Source organism: Sitophilus oryzae, unplaced genomic scaffold (genome assembly GCF_002938485.1).
Source record: "Sitophilus oryzae breed Bouriz unplaced genomic scaffold, Soryzae_2.0 scaffold_857_pilon_pilon, whole genome shotgun sequence".
Lineage (NCBI taxonomy): Eukaryota > Metazoa > Arthropoda > Insecta > Coleoptera > Curculionidae > Sitophilus > Sitophilus oryzae.
This window is the reverse complement of record NW_022147480.1, coordinates 1,692,419-1,719,640: the sequence shown is the minus strand read 5'-3', so window position 1 is coordinate 1,719,640 and position 27,222 is coordinate 1,692,419. Positions and strand designations below refer to the sequence as shown.

The 27,222-nt window shown below is 32.5% G+C and overlaps 1 protein-coding gene across 1 annotated transcript in view; it reads left to right on the top strand.

The window, feature by feature from the left end:
- Positions 1–27,222, top strand: part of LOC115889938 — a 73,695-nt gene that overhangs the window by 32,562 nt on the left and 13,911 nt on the right. The window contains exon 3 of the mRNA XM_030910042.1: positions 21,601–21,813. Within this exon, the coding sequence (XP_030765902.1) occupies positions 21,601–21,813 (213 nt within the window). The remainder of the gene's footprint in view (positions 1–21,600; positions 21,814–27,222) is intronic.

Below are 27,222 nucleotides of genomic sequence, written 5' to 3'. Positions count from 1 at the left end.
TATTTTAAATATATCTATGAAGTTGTAGGTACATCATTCACTATTATTTAATTTTTAGCTTGTCATGTGTATTTTTAAAAATTTCATTCCATTCAAAAAGTTATTTAGCGTTCACAAACGATTAAATCACCACCAATTCCGGCTTCTTTATCGACCAAAACTGTTATTTTCTCGAGAACAACCTGATCGATGGTCGTACCGAAGCAAGATCGATCGTTTCTATGATAGGGATGTATAAAATTTATCGATATTTAATTTAAACGCTATAAATACCCTCGATAGTATGGAAGTTTTAGTTATAGACTTTTTTACTGAATTTAATAAAACTGTATATAAACCGCAATTTTAGTGGGGGTGTTGTATTTTCTAATATTTAGGAAAATGTACCAAAAATCTCAACAGAACCTAAATAAATAAAATAGAGTTCGTTTCATAATAGCTATACATTTGTTGCCGATTCATTTCTTGAAATGAAGTCTGAAGTTAAGCAAATTTCTTTCACTTTTTTTCATCTATTACAAATAAGCTATACAGGGTGTTTCACAAAACATGGGCTATCTCTCGTGGGGAGATTCCTCACGTAAAAATAATATTTATTTTTCATATCGACATAGGTCCGATTCTGCTTTGTTTCGAAGCTATAAGGGGTTAAAATCTTTATTTTTTGCGATTTATTATAATTTTCTTCCAAGTGCTTTTAGTGATTTGAATGAAATTTTGAGAGTAAAAGTTACTATAAGTAAAACATGTCTATTCCTATGTGACGGATTTATCTATAAAACTAATTTAACTGATTAAACTATCTAAATGTAACTATTCGAGAACACTTTAGTTTTTTTTAACAGATACGTGTACAAAAACCGTTGACGTTCTGTTAATATGACATTATATCAAGTTAGTTAAACTTCAAAATTAACAATTACTACCTGATAACAATTACTTAATAAGGCAAAACCAAAAAGCTTCAAACTTTCTGTATGATTATTTTTAATTTGTTTTTAATTTTTACGTATGTTTTGTTTATTATATTTATTTATTTTAGTTATGTATGTTATGTTTATTATTTATTTATTATATATGTTATATTAATTATATATTTATTATGTTATATTTACTATAAGTGCTACGTATTTTAATGATAAAAAAATGTCGACAGATTGATCAGGGACGTGCATATAGTTTATCACTAGAATATTTTTTGAAAAAAAAACACGTATTTGTACGCCACTGACTTTTTTCTTTTCAACAAACTTAATTTACTTAAAAATTAATTTTCCGTATAATTCCTTTTCCGTGAATTTTTATGATATTTTAATAGATATTCTGCTATTCGTTGCAGAGTCGAATACAACAAATCACAGATCATTAAAATCGGTCCAGCCGTTTTTCACCCAAAATATCGATAATAAATATATCGATATTTTTGTTAAATTTAACCATCCCTACTCTCCTGTATTTTTTTTTAAACCAGCGACCACCGATCGGTAAAAAAATCGTAGAAGAAGAGAAAGAAATAAAAGAAGAGCGATGCCGGCTTGCTGTTAAGTGTTTACAATAGGCTTTAAATGAAGGCTCGCAGCGGGCAGCCGGCTAGCTGTAAGTACGTACGCTCCAGTGGCGGTGCCCGAGAATTTCTGCCCGGGGCCCGTTCCTAATCGGTTACGTGGAAAGAGATTGATGAGATTATATGCGATTTTCGAAACGTTCAATGATCGAATTTGAAAGAATAAATTTAAATCTTTAAATACTGTAATAATAATTCTTAATTTCCAATCAGCAACATAACTATACTGATAAATACAAGTAAAACCAAGTTCATGATTATCAGCGGGAGTTAACCGGTACAGGGTGGCTCGAACTCGACGCTAATCATTGGGATTTCGGAAACCGTAAGAGATACAGGATCGGTTAAATGGTGGCAAAGTTGCGCAATTTGATGCTCAATAAAATGCCGTATTGCATTTTGAAAAATTCCGAATACTTCCGAATATATTCGAAAAAAAACCGGAATTTTCAATTTTGTTTTCTATTGTTTCCTGGCTTTATTTGTTAAGATAACTGACAATGAAAAACACATTTTCATGGCCACTTTTCCTGCTCTATAACTCTGTGTGATTAAATATTGACTCTGACGTTTCGGCTTCTGGCGACCATCATCAACTTAATTTTTTTAAATACGGACCTGATTTTTTTTTCAATTTAATTAAATCCTTTCATCACTTTTAAAACACTATATATAGTCATTTTGATATTTGCCGACGTTTCGTACAGAAAATTCCATCACCAGAATATTTTATGCAAAAAAAATAAAACATAAAAATGCAATACGGCATTTTATTGAGCATCAAATTGCGCAACTTTGTCTCCATTTAGCCGATCCTGTATCTCTTACGGTTTCCAAAATCCCAATGATGAGCGTCGAATTCGGGCCACCCTGTACATAAACCAAGCGAGAATTGAGCGAGTCTCACAATATAAGTGTATTGTGAGACTCTGGGCACTATGGTATGAAGAAAAAGCACATTCTCAACCATGAGTGCAGTCTTTAAAAGCCACGACCTCACATTGAAAATAAAGAAAAGACTCCTAAAATGCTATGTCTACTCGATTCAACTGTATGGCGTAAAGACATGGGCCCTAAAGGAGTAGACTATATCAAAACTCCAAGCCCTTGACCTATAACTGTACAGGAGAATTCTGAGAATACCTGGAAGACCCAAAAAACTTGGAATGGGAATCAGTGGCGCATCCAGAGATTGAGTCTGGGAGGGGTAGTGTGAATAAGGGTTCATAGTTTCATAGTTGTCGATTTTCGAAAGAAATCAGTACATGTATATTATTTTGTATATTTTTCATTTTATTGATTTTATGGAAAGCACTGTTCATCAAAGTGTTGTATCCTATGTTATAGGGCTTGTTTGCCTCTGCAATTTCCTGTCTCACAATGTACCGTTTGTGTCCGGGAAGGGTCATAGTTTCATAGTTGTCGATTTTCGAACGAAATCAGTACATGTATATTATTTCCTATATTTTTCATTATATTGATTTTATGGAAAGCACTGTTCATTAAAATGTTGTATCCTATGTTATAGAGCTTGTTTCTCTCTGCAATTTCCTGTCTCACAATGTACCGTTTATGTCCGGGAAGGGTTCATAGTTTCATAGATGTCGATTTTCGAAAGAAATCAGTAAATGTATATTATTTCGTATGTTTTTCATTATATTGATTTTATGGAAAGCACTGTTCATTATAATGTTGTATCCTATGCTATAGAGCTTGTTTCTCTCTACAATTTCCTGTCTCACAATGTACCGTTTATGTCCGGGAAGGGTTCATAGTTTCATAGATGTCGATTTTCAAAAGAAATCAGTACATGTATATTATTTCGTATATTTTTCATTATATTGATTTTATGGAAAGCACTGTTCATTATAATGTGATATCCTATGTTATAGGGTTTGTTTGCTTCTACAATTTCCTGTCTCACAATGTACCGTTCGTGTCGGGGAAGGGATCATAGTTTCATAGTTGTCGATTTTCGAAAGAAATCAGTACATGTATATTATTTCGTATATTTTTCATTTTATTGAGTTTATGGAAAGCACTGTTCAACAAAATTTTGTATCCTATGCTATAGAGCTTGTTTCTCTCTACAATTTCCTGTCTCACAATGTACCGTTTGTGTCCGGGAAGGGTTCATAGTTTTATAGTTGTCGATTTTCGAAAGAAATCAGTACATGTATATTATTTCGTATATTTTTCATTTTACTGAGTTTATGGAAAGCACTATTCAACAAAATGTTGTATCCTATGCTATAGAGCTTGTTTCTCTCTACAATTTCCTGTCTCACAATGTACCGTTTGTGTCCAGGAAGGGTTCATAGTTTTATAGTTGTCGATTTTCGAAAGAAATCAGTACATGTATATTATTTCGTATATTTTTCATTTTATTGAGTTTTTGGAAAGCACTGTTCAACAAAATTTTGTATCCTATGCTATAGAGCTTGTTTCTCTCTACAATTTCCTGTCTCACAATGTACCGTTTGTGTCCGGGAAGGGTTCATAGTTATATAGTTGTCGATTTTCGAAAGAAATCAGAACATGTATATTATTTCGTAGATTTTTCATTTTATTGATTTGATGGAAAGAACTGTTCATTAAAATGTTGTATCCTATGTTATAGGGCCAGTGGCGCATCTAGAGATTGAGTCTGGGAGGGGTAGTGTGAATATTCAAAAAAGTACTAAATTTGAATTACATTTTTGCTGGAAGGTATTGTAACTGCGGAAAAAAATCTACTTGGATTGGTTTGGACCAAATTTTATCTTATTAATTAATTTCTTTCTGGGAGGGGTAATTACCCCCATTACCCCTCCCGTATATGCGCCCCTGATGGGAATCCTACAACAACGGTCTAAGACACTCGAAGAAGTTTCTCAAGACTTACCACCGAGAAATATCAAAGATTTTTCTGTATTTAAGTAAGAAGAGTCTTCGGATTGTCACGGGATTTTTAACAGGAGACGGTTTCCTCAATGAACACCTCAGTAGATTGAATCTAAGAAACAACGACGAATGCAGATTCTGTGAGGAAAATGGGAAAACATCAGAACACCTCATAGTCTAAGAGCTAGCAACGTTTTCGAGAAAGTATTTTAAGACGTCTGGCTCTTTGATATATCTTTTATTATGCTCTCTGGAACAGCGTGCAGGCCGTCTGGCTGCCGATACACGTTGCGTTCACTACTGCGCATCCAAAGAAGATTCTCTATTTTTTACTAAGTGTTTTAAATTCTAGTATTGAATAAAAGTCGAGTAAGTCTCCATTAGCTCAGCGCGTAGAGCTTTCACCTATGAAGCGAAGGTCAGTGGTTCGATACCGGCTGGGGTGCAACTTTTTTATTTTTTTTTGTGTATATTCTGATAGTAAAGTATTAAATATTTGCTTTTTTATCACCAGAACGGATAGCGTGTATGGGTTTATGATCCGTAGTGTATATAAGTAGAATTTGATACTTTCATTTGTTTTGAAGGATTATTGTACTAATTAATTATTAGATAGGTTTAGGATGGTCTGGCTGCCGCGCCGGTAGTTTGCGTTCACTACTGCGCATCACATGGGTACAGGGTGTCTCATTTTCGTGCGTTTTTGGGGATTTGGAATATCTGGGATTTCTCGTTTATGAGTGGAGATACAATGATGCGTTTTTTTTTTCACATTACTTTGCTAGTTTTTATGTAACTAAATATTCTACCCCTAGATTTGCTCATTTTCTACACACTAACATTAATCAATCTTGTTTAAAAAGTATTATTATTTTATTTAATTTAATTTAACCAGATAATTTTGTTTTCCATCGTTATTTTAACAAACTGAACTGAAAATAAACTTGTGTAGCTTTTAGATAACAATCTGTTAAAAAAAGTATTATTAAAATGATTATTAAAATAATAAACAACAGCTGAAAAAATATTTTGAAGAAAGACAGGCAGAAATTACCTTCATAAAGCATTAAAATGTTAATTTTTATATATTATGTTTAAATCTTTAAAATGAAATTATAAACGAGAAATCACAAAAACGCACAAAAATGGGACACCCTGTACACTTGTGATGCGCAGTAGTGAACGCAACCTACCGGCGCGGCAGCCAGACCATCCTAAACCTATCTAATAATTAATTACTACAATAATCCTTCAAAACAAATGAAAGTATCAAATTCTACTTATATACACTACGGATCATAAACCCATAAGCGCCATCCGTTCTGGTGATAAAAAAGCAAATATTTAATACTTTACTATCAGAATATAAACGAAAAAAAAATAAAAAATGTTGCACCCCCAGCCGGTATCGAACCACTGACCTTCGCTTCATAGGCGAAAGCTCTACGTGCCGAGCTAATGGAGACTTACTCGACTTTTATTCAATACTAGAATTTAAAGCACTAAGTAAAAAATAGAGAATCTTCTTTGGATGCGCAGTAGTGAACGCAACGGGTATCGGCAGCCAGACGGGCCGCATGCTGTTCCAGAGAGCATAATAAAAGATATATCAAAGAGCCAGACGTCTTAAAATACTTGTTTTCTCGACGTTGCTAGCTCTCGTACTATCATCACTAAGAGTGCCGAGACGACAACCTTTCCTGCCATAAACATTGGTACGACTGATATCTTAGATGAAGAACTAACCTCTATAAAACAGTCTCAGATACAGTCTTTTGTCAAAGCCCTGAGACTGTATGATGAGTTATAACTCAAGAAAGGGGGACACAATATTATAAAAATCTACAAAAATACATGGTTAAAGAGATTATATAAATTTTTTAACAAATTCTTAAAGTTATACAAGATACGTACTGAACAAATTTTAACGCACTACTTTCAGCTTGTCACCGGTATATCGGCAAGCGTCAGCCAAACGAAAATGACTTAATGCAAATTTCATGCATGTCAGACGCGAATAAACAATTGAAGTCGTTTATATCAGGACAAGTAGGCCGTATGTATGTCATCGTAGCGATTCGGTACGACATATTCGAAAAACGAGTGACATGGGTAGGTACGTACTGCTTCGAGAGTACCAAGTATAACGGAACCGCTCTGTTTTGAAGAGTTGTAGCATATAAAATTATGGTTTATTTACAACCAGATAGATGTAATATTGACGTTAGCGACTTTTAGAAATTTTGAATGTGTCACATTATCTACTTTTACTGTCCTCTTGACCATCGGTTGTCTATGTTTCCTCACTTTTTTATCCCATTTCTCTTGCTTCAGCTTCTTTAAGTCAAAAACTTATAGCCTACTTATTAAATCATATTGTTTATAAGTGCACTGGGTTTAGATTTACTTAGTAGTCGAAATAGTAGGTTATTTTAGTCCAGGAAGCAGTAAAAATTTTCGGTATTTACTTTTCTTAGTCTATATTCCCAGAAAATACATATACAGGTTAATGACACAGAGTTAGAACAGGTGGAGACATGTCAATATCTGGATATTGTCATAGAAGCAAATGGAGACAAGAATATGGAAATAAATACCAGAATACAAAAAGCTAATAATATATACTATGCAATGAATAAGGGATTTATAAACAAAAAGAAAATATCAAGTAAAACCAAGATGACAGTTTTTAAAACAATACACAGACCAGTACTGACTTATGAATGCGAATCTTGGGTAAGAACTCTGCGTCAAAGAAGCAAAATACAAGCAAATGAAATGAAATACCTTAGAAGGAACAGAGGTGTGACACGAAAAGACAGAATAAGGAACCATATAATCAGAGAAAAATTACAAATCCAATCAATGCAAGAATTTATAGAACAACGATAACTGAGTTGGAGGGGACACTTACAAAGGACGAATAACGACATTCCAGTGAAAAAAATATGGGAAGCAAGGACTCAAGGCAAAAGAAATAGAAGCAGACCAAAAGAAACGTGGAACAAAACAGTAGATCATATTTTACAAAGAAAGGGAAGTATGTCGGCAAGAACAAAATAATTGGCACAAGATGTTTGATGAACTTTTTTTCCAACGATAAAAATAGTTCTATTAGTAAGAGATGTTGTGCAGTTAAGAAAAAAAAATAGTCTGGCTAATCTCTGAGAATGGGTAACTTGTCTGGCAGGTAAACAAATTATTGAAACGATAGCCCTTAATTTGGTGGTCCTAAAAATTTGTCAGCATCCCGAAAGTCTTGCCAGACTCTTCCAACGCTCGCCAGGCGTGCTAAATTCGGCATGTTCGGCATTTTTCTTTCCCGATTTAACTACCTGACGTAGTATTGTTGTAGTATTGTCGTAGTATTGTAGCATTGTCCTTTGGATCACTAAAAATTAAGATTCTTGATTTACTGATCAAAGATGACACTCAGTTGTGCTCTACTTGGCGCACAGATTTAACACACATTTTCAATATTTAAAAAAGAATGAAAATGGCAATAGTACATATGTCGTTATCAAGAACAGTTAATCTAATAGGACTGTTCATCAGCCGAAAGTGTCTGCCAGGTGCATGTAAAAACTCTTCACTTTGTGACATCATTGTAGCCCTTGTCATGATGGTGTGTGTATTATTGGTTGCCGTATGCAAAACATTCATTATTTAGTATATTTATTTAAACACCTTATATGTAAGCAGTATAGAAAATTAACTGTATAAATCGTATTAAATATTGGCATAATGCATTTTTAAGAACAGTAGTTCCCAGCATCACCTTTTGCAGGCATTATTTTTAGAGTACTTCCATATTTTGCTTTAAAATAATTAATAAACAGTATCGTAGGCACTTAGTAAGCACTTAGTCACAATCCACAACACAAAATGAACGTATTTATAAATTCTCTAGCTCTAAAAACCTTAAAAACACCATTTTCACATTTAAAATCGACAAAATAGTTAACTCAAAATTTCTTAGCTGTTATTTTTATTAGTTTACCATAGACAACCGATAATACACGCTATCATGACAAGGACTACAATGACGTCACAAGTGTCAGCTGAAGCGCGGGAAGAGGCGAACGTACGTCTTATGAGGATGAGCAATCCTATTAGTTTACCGTCCTTGTGTTAAAGAAATAAGCGAAATATATTACTACAAGTTATCGTTTACGTTCACCATCTAAATATTAAGACAAAAACTCCCTAAATTCAGTGATCTGTTTAAGATACACTTGTCTGTTACTCTAACCGTCTCGTCCATAATCAGTGACAAATTGACTGTAAATAATGCAAAATAATTCGAGGAATTTTTCGTGTTTGACACAGTTAGTATTTTGAGCACAAAATCTCTCGACACGAGTTTAAAACCAACACAATTTTGAGACGAAATTAGCCAGATAGGAATTTATGTAGGTATGAAAAAAGCGTTACATTTTGGATAAAACGTGAAGAGTAGAAGTTAAAAAATAAACGAAAGTCCAGAAAACTGATTTATTGTCTTTAATTTTCCAGTTTAAAGGATTAAGTAGGCTTGAAAGAATTTTCAAGACGGATATTATTACGGATTATCGGATAAGATGGCTATTTCCTGTTTTCGATAGTTCCTATTTAAGATAAATTGTACGCATCTTTCGATAGTGTAGATATCTGCCTGAAGGATGCTGAGGTAAGTGCCCATTGATTCGGAGTATTTAGTTTACTAACTCGTGTAAATAAGCAGTGGGATGGAAGTTTTTGAAAACCAAATCCAGAAACAGTTGCAGACACGTCTGGAAGACTTTTTAAATAATTTACTTTTGACATTGACATCTTTTCTTTTACACCACCACATTTCAAACGCTTCGATTTTTCTGGCTTCATTGATTGACTCAAAATCTGATCACTTTAGATACACTTGCAAAGGCGTGTTCTAGCCGAACTCTATTCTTTATAGATTCAATTTCTTTCTACGCGTTGCGCGTATCTGTAGTAGTGGTCGCTGGCGAACGTTATTTCTGCATTCCGCGTTGATGGTCGTTGACCGGTAAAATTGCTGCTAGTTTCGCGTGGTCAACATTTAATTGAGATCGATAATGGCGAGCGCGCGGGCAGGTTTCATTCTCCAAAGCCGAAGAAAACCAGCCATAGAAAAAAGGAATTTCAAAAAAGAGAATAAAAATATTTGACCTGAAGTAATCGTCTTAAGATCGTTTGGAAATTCTTTAGAACAGCTTGTGGGCTATGGTGGTTAAAACAATGGAAAGGGGAGACAAAATGGTCAAATCAATTTAATTTTTTCCATAGCAATTGTTAAAATTGTCTTATATCTATCAAAAATAGTAGATAAAATAGTACTTTAACCGCAAGAGTAGATTAAATGACACTTTAATAGCGGGGATAGGTTAAAAACTTTATTTCTTCTTGCACGTTTTTTAATTGCTTTCATTTTTGAAAATATTTGTATTCCTTTTCATAAGTTACCTATTCCGGATTTAAATGGAAGTAGTTTGGATATGGCGTTTGATGCCTCAGCCTGAATATCTGCTGGTAATTTACTTAATTCGTTTTGAGCCATTTTTGGCTCCAATTCAATCGGCAATCGACACGAAAGAGAATTAAAAAATATTGACTCAAAACTGACAACTAAAGAGACAGCTTTATTTATTTGTCAAATTACATAGAAACCAACGCCAACCCAGCACAATATTTTTTCTACTCGTAATAAATTTCTTGAAATAATAATTTCTGAATATTTTTAAAAACGTAACTCGCTATGGAAAAAATATGGTTTTATACACGACGATAAAATTGCATTATCGTATCCTGAAATTAATTCATTAATCTTTTTGGTCGACGATAAAATACCATTTTATCGTCTTGTATAAAAAATAACTATTATCTGTTAATAAACACTTGATGACCAAAAGACTCTCTAAAATGGTGGAAAAATTCCCCAGGAAAGAGGTATGTTTAACAGTTTATAGAAAAACAATGCGGGCGGTTAATCATAGGCGACCTTACGATTTATTGTGCCCTCCTTTCTTATAACTTACAGCAAAAGCCAGTACCTGGCACAGTTTTCCCTCTCCAATATCAGTCGTACCAAAGTTTACGGCACGAGTGGTTGTCGTCTTGGGGCACTCAGTGATGAGGTGTTCTGGTGTTTCCCCATTTTCCCCACAAAATCTGCATTCGTCGTTTCTTCTTAGTTTCAATCTACTGAGGTGTTCGTTGAGGAGACAGTGTCCTGTTAAAAACCCCGTGACAATCTTGTTCTTACCTAAATCAAGGACAATCTTTGATTTTCTTGGTCGTAAGTCCAAAGAAAATATTGCAAGATTAATAGGCATTTAAATCTGACGGGAACACACTTTATATATATTATACCCTGCAAAATAAAAACGCTAAATCACCACAATACACCAAAACACTTTTACTTTTACACTGGACGCGCGTTTCGCTAACCATGTTAGCATCATCAGCAAATGATTATAAACTAAAGTACAATCTACAAGTTGAGCGTTAATATACTCGCTCCGTGGGCACCGAGTGGGCGTGGCAAAATCTAGCCAACCGAGTCAGAACCCACCGAGCGTAACAGTTAGATTTCCGCAACTAGAGTAGCAGGAACAAAGAACTTGAAGGAATTGGACCGTTGTCTCTGTTCATACTATCTTTACATTTATTAATTCTGATGCTTTCATATGCATCTAATTGCCTGTAATTTGAGACTTGTTTAATTAATTTTAAATTATTAAGATCTATACAATGTTCTTTATCAACAATATGTTCGGCAACGCAAGATTTATCCGGTCTACCATATCTTATCTGAGCTAAATGTTCTTTAAATCTAGTTAATATTGATCTTCTAGTTTGCCCAACATATTTCTGATTACAATCTTTACAAGAAATTTCATAAATACCCGACCTTTCCAGTGGAGGTGTTTTATCTCTTGGATTACCTAATAATTGTTGTAATTTATTATTAGCAGTATACACAAGTTTATAATTGACATTCTTAAAAATTCCTTTTAGACCACGGGATAACTCTCTATCAAACGGTATCGAAAAATATTTAGACGTATCTTTCTCTACTTGAAAAGTCGAATTTTCAGAAATCATTAACCTATACCTACGTTTTCTAATTAATTTATCAACTAGTGAAGGAGAATATCCATTACACTCAGCTACATTCCTAATGTAATCTCTTTCTATTTCATATCTTTCGTTGGAAAGTGGGAAACTAAGTAACCTATGAACTAAGAAATTTAAACTAGCCATTTTATGTTCAACACTATGATGTGATTCATTAGGAATATATCTGCGTGTGGTCGTATTTTTCCTATAGATATCAAATGCCAGGCAATTATTAGTATTTCTAATAACTAATACATCTAGAAATGGTAATCTGTCGTTGTTCTCAATTTCATGCGTAAATTTAATGGAAGGAAAACGATTATTTAACTTAGAAATAAAATTATCTATAGTGTCTGAATGTGTGTCAAAAACAGCAAAAATATCATCCACATACCTAAACCATACTCTTGGAAAATACCCAAACTGATTCTTAGCCTCCACTTCAAACCTGCTCATGAATAAATTAGCCAAAAATGGAGACAATGGATTACCCATTTCTGTACCTTCCCGCTGTTCAAAAAAGTTGTTATTAAATTGAAAACAATTTTGTTTCATACATAACGATGTAAGCTCAATATATTCACTCACAGTTTTGTTGTCGAGACCATTTGCGTTCAGTAATTCCTTTAAGTAGCCTAAAGTATGTGGAATTGGAACACTTGGGAACAACGAAGATACATCAAAGGAGACCAAAATTTCACCTTCATGCAATGTTGTATCTTTAATTTTGTTAATGAATTCAATATTATTTTTAACTGAGAAAGAAGGTTCATGATCAGGTAAATTTTCGAACTCCCTTGATAACCATTTTGCCAAATTATAAGTCAGAGAACCTACAGCCGAAACAATTGGGCGCATAGACTTGTCCGGTTTATGAATTTTTGGCAAAGCATACAATTTTGGTAATGAGGGATTGGATACTTGCAATTTCCTCTTTAAAGAAAGATCAATAAAGGTGTTACATTCTTTTAGAGTTTTTTAACGTCTGCTACCATCTTAGACAAAGGATTCTTTTTCAAATTTATGTAGGGGCCATTATCGATTAAGTTGTTAACCTTATCGTAATAGTGATTTTTATCTAATATAACAACCTTATTTACCTTATCAGCTTTTAGGTAGAAACAATCTTTGTTACGCAAACTCTTGACAATATTGTGCTCCTTGTTAGATTTTAATGATTTACTTGAAACGATATTTTTTGATAATTGATTTCTACAAGCCTCTCTTGTAAATACCTTAGAAGCCTCGGACATACCCTGGCAAAAATGCGCTTATATGTTTGTACTACAGGCTATGATAAGCCAATGCCAAAGTGCTATATAGAAGGTTCAATCTCTATGTTATCAAATTTTTTGATGATGATACGATTGGAGAATATAATCTAGAAATAAGAACCACAACAGAGTGGCTCCTCTCATACGACGCGGAGGCTCTAAGGAGAACGACAGTTTGTATTGAAATCAAAGATGTGTTGTTATTCACCTGTTAGCCCTTCACAATGTATTTAAATATTTAGCTACTTTTATTTTACGTGAAAATTGAGACGCTTTCTTTGCCCATCTCTAATAAAGATAGACTCGATAAAAAGATAGATGAGATGTAGTACTGCTGTACTATTCCCAAGGTTTTATTTTCAAAGCTAATTAGTATCGATTAATTGCGATATATGTTTATTGACGACAATGTATTCAACGTGAAACATAATAGGTTTAATACACGCAACTCTCAACTATTAGATTTTTATTATTAGTTTTGGAATCTGTAGATTTTAAGTTGTTGTTTAGGACTTGAAAATACTGTTGATTAAGATTACATTTGATGAAAGAAGGACCAAATTTTGTAAATGAATTCAAAATATTTATTTTTACCATTTCACTAAAATCGACCCAGCCCTCATCTTGGGTTATAAATGTGTACTAACCCGTTTTTTTTCTTGTTTATTTAGATTATTGTATTCTATACAGAATAAAGTTAAGGAACATATGCATATTTTTAAAAGAAACATTGTTAATAGAAGTATAGACTTTCTTGCTGACTATGCACAATAATTGTTCTTCTAACAGTTGTTGTTGTTGGTGGTTTGCAACAACCATCTGTTCTTCGTTAGCTTTAAACAATTGTTAGGAAGAATTTAGGTCCTTGTCAAAAGTCTGTGGTGAATTTTAATTTGTATTTGGATAATTCATTACAATACAATTTGATGGACTACTATAGAACAAAGAGCTTACAGTACTACGATAAAATAAAGATTTTAAAAGAAAAAATAACCACAAATAACTAACTATTATCTATGTTGGGGTAGTAAAATATTTTGTCTATTTTTATTGAGATGTGTTTGACATTTTTTTTGTAAAATTATATGGTGAATGTCATTGATCGTCATCTCCAAGCCAACTTAACGTTGTTTTTTTTTCGATCACACTGTATGTTGTGTTTCTACGGTACTTGATATATTTATTATATGTTTGAAAATATAAAATGCTATTTTTTTAATTGAAAATATCAAAAGTTGATGTCATTCTATTCAGAATGTCATTTTCTATCGCATAAATTAAAAATAGCGAGGGTACTATTTAAAAATCAAACGGTCATTTCCGGTGAAATAGGAAGTGGTTGAAAGTAACTGAATACGTCAATCAGTACCAATTTATGTCATATACTAGTATACCAAATTTTGTTTTTTTTTATTTGAAAAAATAAAAAAGTTATAGGAGTAAAAAATACGTAAGGTTTCATTACGTGCTCGTTATAGTCTTAAAAAAAATCTATTTAAATTAAAACGTCAGGTTTATAAACATATATCGTCACCTGTGAAAGAAATCTCATTGTATTTTGTTTGGGATTCCAGCGAGATGTCAAATGGTTTGTTGCGTGCCTAGCCATAGGTCAAATACCTGAACTCAGCCTGTCCTCGACCCAGTGCCGGGTTCGTTTTAACCTTGGCCTTGGTACCCGTCGATGGTATCTGCGTGGTACCTCGGCCACGAATATGTTATAGAAAGAAAGCGTTAAGAGTCCCTCGATTTTAAGCCGTATTTTTCGAAAGTATTCGAAACGTTTAGTCTGGGGATAGTCTACATGCATATGAAAAGAATTATATATTGAAATACTTATTAGGATGAGTCTATCACTCTTTTGCCCTGGGAAATTTTTCTAAAACCCTTTGGTTGGACAAATAAATATCGATTCTGGATATTAGGAATTGCGAAAGCAATTGAATAAAATTTGTGGTGGTTTATGACATAAAATAAAATTGAGATCCAAATGAGTTCAGAACGTCAAGGTAGCAGAAGCTGGAATTACTGGGTGTGAAACTATAAATAACTTTCCCAAAAATACTGTCTCAGATCACAATTCAGGCGGAAATAACAGCAATACATAACCGTGTGCAAGAAATAGTAAAGCATAAAAGATAACACCGTTGAATTGAACCATATTCACAGATAGCGAAAAAAAAATCTATATATTTAGATTTGATTCACAATATACCGGGTGCTTCTCAAAAGTGGCTCACTTCTATAACTTTTTTAATTTTTTAAGTAAAAACCCGAATTTGGTATGTTAGTATATGACATAAATTAGGATAGATTGACGTATTCAATCCTTTTCGATTACTTCCTGCTTCACCGGTAATCACTACAACTTTTGATTATTAAATGACACCTTCTGAATAGAATGACATAACATATGTCAAGTTTTGACATTTCCAATTAAAAAAAACTAGCATTTTAAATTTTAATTTAGAGTGCCATAACCATAAATGTAACGGCAATTTGACCCAAAATACCATGTGTGTGGTACCAAATTATTCGTATAAAAATGCTTTTTCCAAATATGCTAATGAACCACCCTCGTTCCATTTGAAAAAATTGAGGTATGATTAAAAATACGATTTGGGCATTTTTTAACCGGCCAGGATAAAACACGAAAACATTAGACGATCAAATCTCTTTTTCTAAGGCTCCTTGATTTTAAAATTAGTGTTTTTTGACACAGCCATGGTACTCTAGATTGAAATTTAAACTATGATTTATTAAAAGTTGTAGTTATTTCTAATGAAACAGGAAGTGACCGAAAACAATTATTGAATACGTCAATCAATCTTAATTTATGTCATATATACTAACGTACCAAATCTCATTCTTTTTATCTGAAGAAATAAAAAAGTTATAGAGGTGAACCACTTTTGAGACGAATGTTTTTTTGCATGACTGAGTTTTATAAAGTTAACAGCTATTAAGTCCTTTCTTGAGATAGCAAATATTTTTTCTACATCACTTAAAAGAAATTTTATATCTTTCAATCCACACATCCTATACATTAATGCTGTTCCGCAGAAAGAAGGTGTAAGTACTCAAAAATTTAATTACAATAACCCAATGACTAACACAACGCACCTTATTAAGATTCATGTTTAACCCGGTAATTTTGTTTATTATTCATTCCGATTGTTCTTAAAAACGATACATAACTGTACGATACCTTATTCGTTTTCTTTGAAGCGAAAAAAGTAGGTTATTATTATTAATCTGAAGAAGTCAGTCATCATTAAAAATTTGATAAATATTTTCTGGACTAATTATAAGAGCTCTTATTAATAGATTCATACAGTTTGAATCGATTAAAATTATTTTAATAGTACCTATACCTATCGGTACTATAATCTGGGTTACACCGCAGCCCCGCCTAAGTTTAGATTAGTTCAACTTGGTTCACCCATAAAAATTAAAAAAAAAATAAAGGAGCTTAAAAATGGTAGTAGTTGTAAATATTTATATCTTAATCTAATTAAGAATAATGAATAATTAATTAATAACAATATATGGAACACGCAGTATAAATAAATAAATAAATGCTTTTATTGTCAAAAAATTTTACAATTTGTAGACAAAGGTAAAGTACATAAAATACAAACAAAGTAACAAAACAAGTAAACAAACAAAAGAGAATACAAAACAAGTATACAAATTACATTAAAAATACAATTTTTTTTTCAGCCCAAATATTCTAGCTTTTTTTTTTCTTTTTTTTTAAAGTAAAACACATAATTTTATTTTGGTTTTTTATACCACGAAAGTGACAGTATCTCCAACGAACAAGGGCAGAGTCAAGCGATAAATTTCATATTAGAATTCTCGCCAAAATTTACACCAAATTTGATAAGTAATGGCAGGAAGACTGTCAAAGTTGTAGTGGGTCTACTAACAAGGCATTGTAAGTTTAACAGGCATCTTCAAAAACTGATTTTTCAGGCAAAAAAAGCAAAAAAGATGTTTGTGATGAAGAGAATGAAAATAATATTACAGGAATCGTATAGAACTATAAAGAATTACAGTAATTAAAACAGATCTATCTATACCTATTCCTTTCCTGTGAGTGTAATTTCTTCTAATTACATATATTTCAAAAATTATTGTTTTACGTAAGTCTAGCGCATCATGTAATAGAAAGTAGTTAAAACCCATTTTTAATTATTAATATCCGGCCTATGAACGGTTAATTGCTCTGATAAAGAAATTTTTATAATCGTTACGCTTCTTATTTCCTGATAAATCTAGCGAATTCTATGTAGAACCCAGTGGCGGCGCGTAGTACAATATTTTGGGGGGTGTATAACCTTTAGTTATTTTTTATACAAAACGATAAAATGGTATTTTATCGTCGTGTATAAAACAATATTTTTTCCATAGCGAGTTACGTTTTAAAAAATATTCAGAAATTATTATTTCAAGGAATTTATTACGAGTAGAAAAAATATTGTGCTGGGTTGGCGTTGGTTTCTATGTAATTTGAAAAATAAATAAAGCTGTCTCTTTAGTGGTCAGTTTTGAGTCAATATTTTTTAATTCTCTTTCGTGTCGATTGCTGGTTGAATTGGAGCCAGAAATGGCTCAAAACGAAATAAGTAAATTACCAACAGATACTCAGGCTGAGGCGACAAACGCCATATCCAAACTACTTCCATTTAAATCCCGAATAACTTATGGAAAGGAATACAAAAATTTTCAAAAATGGAAGCAATTAAAAAACGTGCGAGAAGAAATAAAGTTTTTAACCTATCCTCGCTGTTAAAGTATCATTTTATCTACTATTTTTGATAGATAAGAGGCAATTTTAACAGTTGCTATGGAAAAAAATCTTAATCTATTAAAAAAACCCAATAATAATAAAGAATAAAAAGTTAAGTCAAGTTAAATTTCTTTCGTTCGTCTTTTGGGCTACATAACGGAGTCGGGGATTCACTTAAAAGACAACAGACTCCCTACGCACTCGTAACACGGCAAATAATCAAAACAGGGTCCTGAAAAACTAACGTTTTATTTGCTAGTGGTATTGAGCATTATTTTTTTATTCTGCACCTTGGCTGCCGCCTAACGGTTTAAAAAAGAATGGTGCTGTTAAAAATTTATCATAAAAAATACACGCACCGGAAAAATCTAGGGATATCATTTTATTAAAGTTAAAAATAAATGTTTTGAATAAACAACCACATATTTGTAGGCCGATTCTTTCTACTTCGATTGAAATGAAGTAGTCACAATAGTTATTTCTAAATTTGGGATATTTGCAGAAGTGTTTGTGCATTTTTTGTCAAATGTATAAAAAGCACCTAGCATCAATTGTTCGAATTTAACCTGTGCTGGCTATGTTTTTATGATAACTGGTCAGAATTCATTCAAATAACTCTGTTTAGTATTAAACGACATTATGGAGCGTAGACATCTTAACAGAGACGAAATGCTAAGGACCATGGGTATGCTCGAAGCTGGAATGCGCCAAATCGACGTAGCTAGAGCATTAAATACAACGCAAAGTGTAATATCGCGATTAAGGGCATGCTACTGTGAAAGTGGTGATGTTGCTGAAAGGCACACAGGGCGACATCGCATTACTACCCCTCAGCAAGATCATTTTTTACAATTAAATGCTCGACGCCGACCGACTCTTACAGCACCAGAGCTTAGTTTAATTCTCCAGGAAACACATAATGTAAGCGTTAGTCCTGACATTGTCCGCAATAGATTAAGAGAGGTCAACTTAAGAAGCAGACGCCCCTGGAGATCTCAACCCTTAACGAGAGGAAATCGAGAGGTACGATATTTGTGGGCTCAAGATCATGTTCAGTGGTCGAATGAACAATGGGCCAATGTTCTCTTCACGGATGAGTCACGCTTTGGAATTCATCCGGATTCGAGAAGGCTTAGGGTATGGAGAGAACCGGGAAATCTTATTCGGTTGGATTATGTTCAGGAAGTGCACCCTTATCAAGGTGGAACAGTTATGGTCTGGGGAGGAGTCCAGTTAGGCCGAAAAACCGATCTCGTTTTTCTTGAAAGGTTTCTAACAGGAATCACATATCGTGATTTAATTCTTGAGCCTGTCGTGTTACCATATGCCAATGATTTTGGGAGAAACTTCATTCTCATGCATGACAATGCACGGCATCATACAGCCAGAGTGGTAAGTGAGTTTATCAATGCTCATCAATTAAACATCTTACCCTGGCCGGCACAATCTCCTGACCTCAACCCCATCGAGCACGTATGGGACGCGGTCCAAAGAAGAACTTTGAGAATGAGTATGCCTCGTGAAACTCGTAGGGATCTGGTTCCGGCCGTGAATGCAGCGTGGCAGGCTGTACCTCAAGAAGAGATCGACAACCTGATCAGGAGCATGGAGAGACGATGTAGGGCTGTAATGAACAGTAGAGGAGGCTATACCCTTTATTAAGTAAAAATGGTTTTATCTTTTTTTTTTAATTCACAGTTTAGAATAAAAAAAAATGTGTGTATTTTTTTGAGTTCAATAAAAATCAAGGTAAATTTGAAAAATTCGGTAAATTTCGCATTTTTATTTCCTACACGTCCTGTAAACTATTTGTTTATTTTAATTTTATTATATCAGAAATGCAAATAATAAAATTACTGACGATGGCTGGATAAAATTGTAATATTCCTAGACTTTTCCGGTGTGTGTATATGAAAATCTGACTTAAGCTTTTATAAAAATACTTAAATCTTTTTAATGACTTAAGTCTTTCCTAAAAATCATTTTGAAAAAGTCTTACGTCAGCTCTCGAATAAAATGACTTAAAATCAAATGACTGAAGTCATTAAAATGATTTAAATAAAAAAATATTTAAGTTTTCTGCGAGCTTGTATCTCTGATCCGCCACTGCACTGGTTGAGCCATCTGTTGAGCTAAGACGAACTAAGCTATACGTCTATTACATCTCAAACGTCTTAATATTTCTTCTCAGTAGCAAGTTGAATGTCATTTTTTTCTGTTTAGCTAACATATTTGAATGCTTACTTTCTCTATATTTCCTACTTTCGCAGAAAAACTTTAGAAAGCAGCTTTAGTATGGAGCATAAACACATACGTATATAGCTTATTATCATGCGATAATTTTACATCATTTTATATTCCAATGAATGAAGTGAATAAGAAAATGCGGGTTCAAAACAATTCAATTATGTTGGTATTGTTCTGATATGGTAATGTCTCATGTGGTAACAACATAATAAGTGTTAGTTTTTTTAGTTAGTTAGTTACTTAAAATTATAGCTAATTATTTTGAAACATTTTGTGAATTGATAAATAATGAACAGATGATTAGTTTAATAGTATTTTGTCTTGGTACTTAAAAAGAAAATTGATACATAACAGCTATGTGTAGATGTAACATTCAGTCAGTAATAGATATATTCAGAGTCAATTAGAGTTTTATGGGAAAAGAAACTCTTAACTTGAAAGGACTCTTGAATATACGATTAAGTAAAATTTAAAATAGATAGGGTATAGCGATATATACACGTATTTAAAAGATGAATTCTATACTGGGTGCGTCTTAAAAGTGGCCCACCCATAACATTTTTATTTTTTAAAAAATATTTTAATATTTGAGGGATAGTTTCACCCCCTTAGAATTCTAGTTTCGAAAAATCCCTTCTTATCGAACCTCTACACCCTAAAGTCAATCTGTTTTCCAAAAATCAGCTTTTTATGTTTTGCGCTTTAAGCAGGATCGTGATTAATCAATGACCAGATTTTTCGAAACACCCTCTATACATTTTTAAAAAATTTTAAAATATGTAAAAAAACAAAATAAAAGATACGTATTTAAGCGTTTTTTCGGAAACTTGACCGTTTTTTAAATAAAAAATAATGTAATATTTGAGGGGTGGTTTCACCCTCTTGGAACTGGAATTTCGAAAAATCCCTTCTTATCGAACCTCTACACCCTAGAATCAACCTGTATGCCAAAATTGAGCTTCTTCCGTTGAGTGGTTTGAGCAGGATCGTGATTAATCAGTATGTCAGTCACTTAAGGATTTTATATATTATATAGTATAGATTACTAGTTTAAAGTTAACTGATAGAACAAGTTTGTAAAATTCAACATTTCAAGATTTTCCTTGAATATTTCCTTGGTTGATTATATATTTTCAACATATCTAAGTATATTAATTTCTTCTTCAACTAGGCATGGTAAAATTACCGTTATTTTATTACCCCTAGTCTACGGGATAACGCAAAAGTTCGTTATATGAGTGATTTTATGATCTAAGCGCAGCGGTAAAACTTTAATTGAAAATATGCCTATCATAAATCAAGTAAGGTATAAAGAGTTTTTTTTTAAAGAGGGATAATTTCTAACGAGTTTTGTGAGCCGAAGAGTCCTGTTAGAAACGTAATTGTTTTATTGTTGTTTAATTTTTGTATATGTTTTGAAATTTTACATATTGAACTATTGTGTATACAGGGTCTTTTTTAATTTTTATGGAATGGACACTAATTCTTATTGTTTTTTATTATTTTTTCGTAAAAAATTTATATACCATAAAATTTATTTATAAATCTTTGTTCACCCTATGTACAAAGTTTCCTATCTATTGTCCTAAGATACTCCTGAGAGCAAGAAGAAGACTTTTACTTAAAATACATTACTATTCCAAAAATATCTGTTTTAAAGTTTAATTAATATTCTTTATTTATTTTTATTCTTTTTTAACAATTTTCTTTATTTTCAGTTCTGAATGTTGCCGCTGGCAAAGCACCAATGCAAGTATCCATCCAGGGAACGGGGATACCACAAAAAGCCATAGATGCCAGTACTAGTGCCTTTTTTAACAGCGAAACTTGTACCTTGACGAAGCCCGAAAAAGCACCTTGGTGGTACGTCAACTTGCTCGAACCATACATGGTACAGTTGGTGCGACTGGATTTTGGAAAACCCTGTTGTGGTAAGTATATTTGGTTTACGAAAAACTGTATGAAATTTGAACTTTTCAAAATAATTAAATGCTGGGTAACGGCTGTGTATGTGTATTTATACAGTGTGTACATAAAGTATGGAATAAATTCATTTTCTTGAACTGGGATTTTATTAAAAAAAACACGTCGATCTATTTTATAAAAGGGGCACATTTTAGGCATATTACCTTATTACGTGAGTGGCACCCCTAGTTTTAGTAATGGGAAAGGGGGTCGAGTGATACCTTATTTTAAAGGTCTCTCACTCCAGATTATAGTCCTAGATTTTGAAGTTGCTAGTGTCATCTTTGTTAACATGACTTGAAATTCCTAATTTTCTTAGTTTTGTCAAGCTGCCATATTAACAGAAATTATGATAGCAACTTCAAACTCTAGGGTTATCATTTCTAGCGAGAGACCTTTAAAATAAGGTATAACTCGACCCCCCTTCCCATTACAAAAACTAGGGGTGCCACTCCCCCCTACTCGGTGGGTGAAGCTAGAGGCAAGGTAATATGGTAATATGCCTACTTATATTATAAACAGAGTTTGAAGTTGCTACCGTGATTTCCGTTAATCTGATAGCTTGACAAAACTAATAAAATTAGGAAATTTGACAAGCTGTCATGTTAACAAAGATGACACTAGCAACTTCAAACTCTAGGGCTATAATCTGGAGAAAGAGACCTTTAAAATAAGGTATCACTCGACCCCCTTTCCCATTCCACAAAAACTAGGGGTGCCACTCACCCCCGCTCGGGGGGTGAAGTTAGAAGCAAGATAATATGCGAAAAAATGTGCCCCTTTTAAAAAATAGATCGACGTGTTCGAGCATTTTTTTTACTAAAATTCCAGTTTGAGATAATGAATTTATTCCATACTTTATGTACACACTGTATAGCTACTTAAGTAGAAAAATAAAAAATTCAATAGTTATTTTGTTGTAAAAATCATTAGTTAGAACCCAAAACAAAACGTTTTGGCAAAATCCAAAAGCGTAAAACAGCCAAAGCACCTTTAAAACTATAAAATAAATAAATCCTACCTTATAAAGCAGCACAATCAGTATCACAAATCACTAAAAACTCAATTAAAGCACATTTCACTACAGTCTCAGTAACCTACTTAGTAAAATCACGGCTAAAATTGTACACCGTAAAATAATGAACAATGTTGGAAAAACGCGTTTTTTAATACAAACAAAAATATTCAGATTTTTTTGTCAGGACTTCTTTCTTGTCAAATCCACAGCCGCCTGTCTAGCTATTAGCTTTGCGCTAATGATAACTATATGGATGAAAATGAATTCTTTGAATATTTTTTCAGGTTGTTGTATTCTGTGGATATTAAAACAAAAATCGGTTTACCACGAAATCAAGGACAACTAAGTTGAAGGCTTGTACTAATAATATTTATGATATTTTAATTATTGTATTTATGTATATGAAAGGGAACTAAGTAATTTTAATATACGGGGTGGCCCGATCGGTATTCCAGAAACTTCGGCAGCATATTCTGTTGGTAAAAAAGTTCGTATAAATGTATAGTTTTGGAGATACAGGGCGTTGAAGTTTTAATTTTATTTCGATTCTTTCCTAATAATTTCTGAAATAACGTCAATATCTGGATTAAAATTGGTGTCTGGGAGTTTGTTGATTTGATAAATCTGATTTTGATGTCAATATGACTCCTATTTGTATGGGGCGCCAACTACATATGTTTTAACTGTCTTGAAGAGTAATAACTTTTCGTTCGTACCTGTATAAAATTACTGGGTGAAAAAATATACATTTTCGTGAATTTTTACGTAAAAAATTCGCTACGAGCAACAGTTGTCAAGATATTTAGAATGAAAATAGTCAATACATGTCATTATTGCCAAAAAATAAACACCTTGAGTAGATAGTTATTTGACTGCAATGATAAAATTTGGGAACTTTCTCTTTTTTTAAATTAATCATAAGCTTTTCTTCGAAAAAATGATGATAAAACAGTTTCCGTTGAACAAAAACATTTCAAATTTATGATTTCAGTCTAATAACTATTTGGTCAACATGTTTAATTTATGTCAATGACGACAGTTATTGATAATTTCGATTTCAAATATCTCAAGAACCATTACTCGTAGCAATTTTTACCAAGAGACCGTTTTTACGTAAAAAACGTTGTAAATGTATATTTTTTTACTCAGTAGTTTTATAAAGGTAGAAACAAAAAGTTATTAGTCTTCAAACCAGTTTAAAAATATGTAGGTGAATGCGGCTTCTACAAGTAGGAGTCATATTGACATCAAAATCATAAATAAAAGAAAATAATCTTCTATTAAGATAGATATGAAACTTAATAGTAAAATTTTGGGTCAAAGCGCCCCTCCGTGTTCTTAGTAGAGACTACGTTTAACCCAGCGCCTTCGCCTTTTCTGCTGTAAATATTTTTTGTTTATATTTGATTTCAAAGGATTTAGTTTTAAAGTTACACTGATATATTAGTATATCAGAGTAACTTTAATAAAACATAAGAATATATATATTTTACAGTTTATTAAATATAAATTTTGACTACAAGGTAGAAAGTAAATCACAATATTTGATAAAACTTATAAGTATACCATTTTTACAGTTAATAAATAATAAAACTATTTCTGACTATGATATTTAAAATTTAGATAGATAGAATATTAAAAAACATACCGGTATTTGCAGACGCAGGCCGAAATTCAATAAAAACCAAAATTTTCTCTGGGAAAATCGGGCTTTTTTCACAGAAAAGGTATTTTTTGATTTATCAACAATCATTGTCAAGTTGACAATATACACGGTGTTTTCTAATTAGTCTAAAAAATTGTGGTGTGATTCCTCATGTGTTCTTAAAACAATTTTTATATAATCATTGGGTCTAAAGTACTTCCTTTCTGATCTACAGGGTGTTAAAATTAAAAAAAATCCATATTTTGTTTAAACTAAATGGTACACTACTGCTTTTTTAAAGAAAATATATTTTTTTCTTGACTGGCCGTCCTTTTTCAACAAAATTAATCTTTTGAGCTTTTCTTGTTCATCAAACGGTTGCCGAGAAAAAAATAAATATACTTATTAAGAGCCCGCCTTAAGCCGTTTTCTAACGATTTTTTATTTTTTAGATTAATTAGGAAACACCCTATATATGCATATCACAGGCAACCAAATAAATTAGTAACCTATAAAAATTATTTTTCCTACCACTAGCGACATACCATGTTTTTAGTGAGTACTAAATTATTTTATCAAAATTTCACAATATAAGTTTCCAGACAATGCTCTAGGGCTATAATCTGGAGAAAGAGACCTTTAAAATAAGGTATCACTCGACCCCCTTTCCCATTACAAAAACTAGGGGTGCCACTCACCCCCGCTCGGGGGGTGAAGTTAGAAGCAAGATAATATGCGAAAAAATGTGCCCCTTTTAAAAAATAGATCGACGTGTTCGAGCATTTTTTTTTACTAAAATTCCAGTTTGAGATAATGAATTTATTCCATACTTTATGTACACACTGTATAGCTACTTAAGTAGAAAAATAAAAAATTCAATAGTTATTTTGTTTTAAAAATCATTAGTTAGAACCCAAAACAAAACGTTTTGGCAAAAGCCAAAAGCGTAAAACAGCCAAAGCACCTTTAAAACTATAAAATAAATAAATCCTACCTTATAAAGCAGCAATCAGTATCACAAATCACTAAAAACTCAATTAAAGCACATTTCACTACAGTCTCAGTTTTTTACTTAGTAAAATCACGGCTAAAATTGTACACCGTAAAATAATAAACAATGTAGGAAAAAAATGTTTTTTAATACAAACAAAAATATTCAGATTTTTTTGTCAAGACTTCTTTCTTGTCAAATCCACAGCCGCCTGTCTAGCTATTAGCTCTGCGCTAATGATAACTATATGGATGAAAATGAATGCTTTGAATATTTTTTCAGGTTGTTGTATTCTGTGGATATTAAAACAAAAATCGGTTTACCACGAAATCAAGGACAACTAAGTTGAAGGCTTGTACTAATAATATTTATGATATTTTAATTATTTTTTTGTATATGAAAGGGAACTAAGTAATTTTAATATACGGGGTGGTCCGATCTGTATTCCGGAAACTTCGGCAGCATATTCTGTTGGTAAAAAAGTTCGTATAAATGTATGTTCTAAAATGTTTAGTTTCGGAGACGCAGGGCGTTGAAGTTTCATTTTTATTTCGATTTTTTCCAAATAACTTCTGAAGTAACGTCAATATCTAGATGAAAATTGGTGTCTGGGAGTTTTTTGACATGAGAAATTTTATTTTGATGTCAATATGACTCCTATTTGTAGAGGGCGCCACCTATGTGTTTTATATATGTGTTTATTACTTTTTTTATTTATACATGTGTTTTAACTGTCTTGAAGAGCAATAACTGTTCGTCTGTGCCTGTATAAAATTACTGGCTAAAAAATATACATTTCCGTGATTTTTTACGTAAAAATTTCGCTACGAGCAACCGTTTTCAAGATATTTAGAATGGAACTTTGAATAAGAAAACTAAGGAAGGAGCATAATGCTATCCATGTATTCATGCACGGTGGGCGGAAAAAGCACCATAAAAGCACTCTAGGGTGGGGATCCTTGACAGTTCTGTTTGACGATTCATTTGACACATTTGAATTTGATTTGAAATTTTGTGGATTTGTCAGTCTTTACGGAGCTTATTTTATGTTATTTATTATTTATTCTACTACTGATAGTTGTATAAAGGTAGTAAATCTAGATAGAAATTGTGGCAGAACTTAAATTAACAGTGACACTATCGCGATTTATCGAAAAAGACTCTAAAATAGTTGGTTGTGTAGCGTGCGGTAGATCTCGGAAAAAATTGAGTGAAATAATGGAACAACTTTTCGCTAGTAAGTGACTATATAATATACATACGTGTAGTAAACCGATCATTTATGAAATTCACTTAAATTAACTAAATTATATATTTTTCTTGCATTTTAGCTTTTATTTATTACTTGTCAAAGATTAGATGTCAAAGAATTTAGATACGTTAATTTGACTTACCTGTTTCAGTAGCGTATCGGATGTTTGTGTTAATAAATACTTATTATAACTTATCTATTTTTATTAGAATTATATATTTTTATAACAATTTTAATATCTACCAACATTTATTCACAACGTAAAATAAAACAACAAATTATAGAGTCTACCCCACGTCTACCCTACATCATAGTTTTACATTTTTTAAATAAAATTAGAACGACACTGATAAACCGGAATTTAAGTCGGCCATATTTGAGGCCCATCGCGGTGTACCTAAGATTTTTGATATGCTCCTTCCTTAGTCTTCTTATTCAAAGGAATGGAAATAGTCAATACATGTCATTA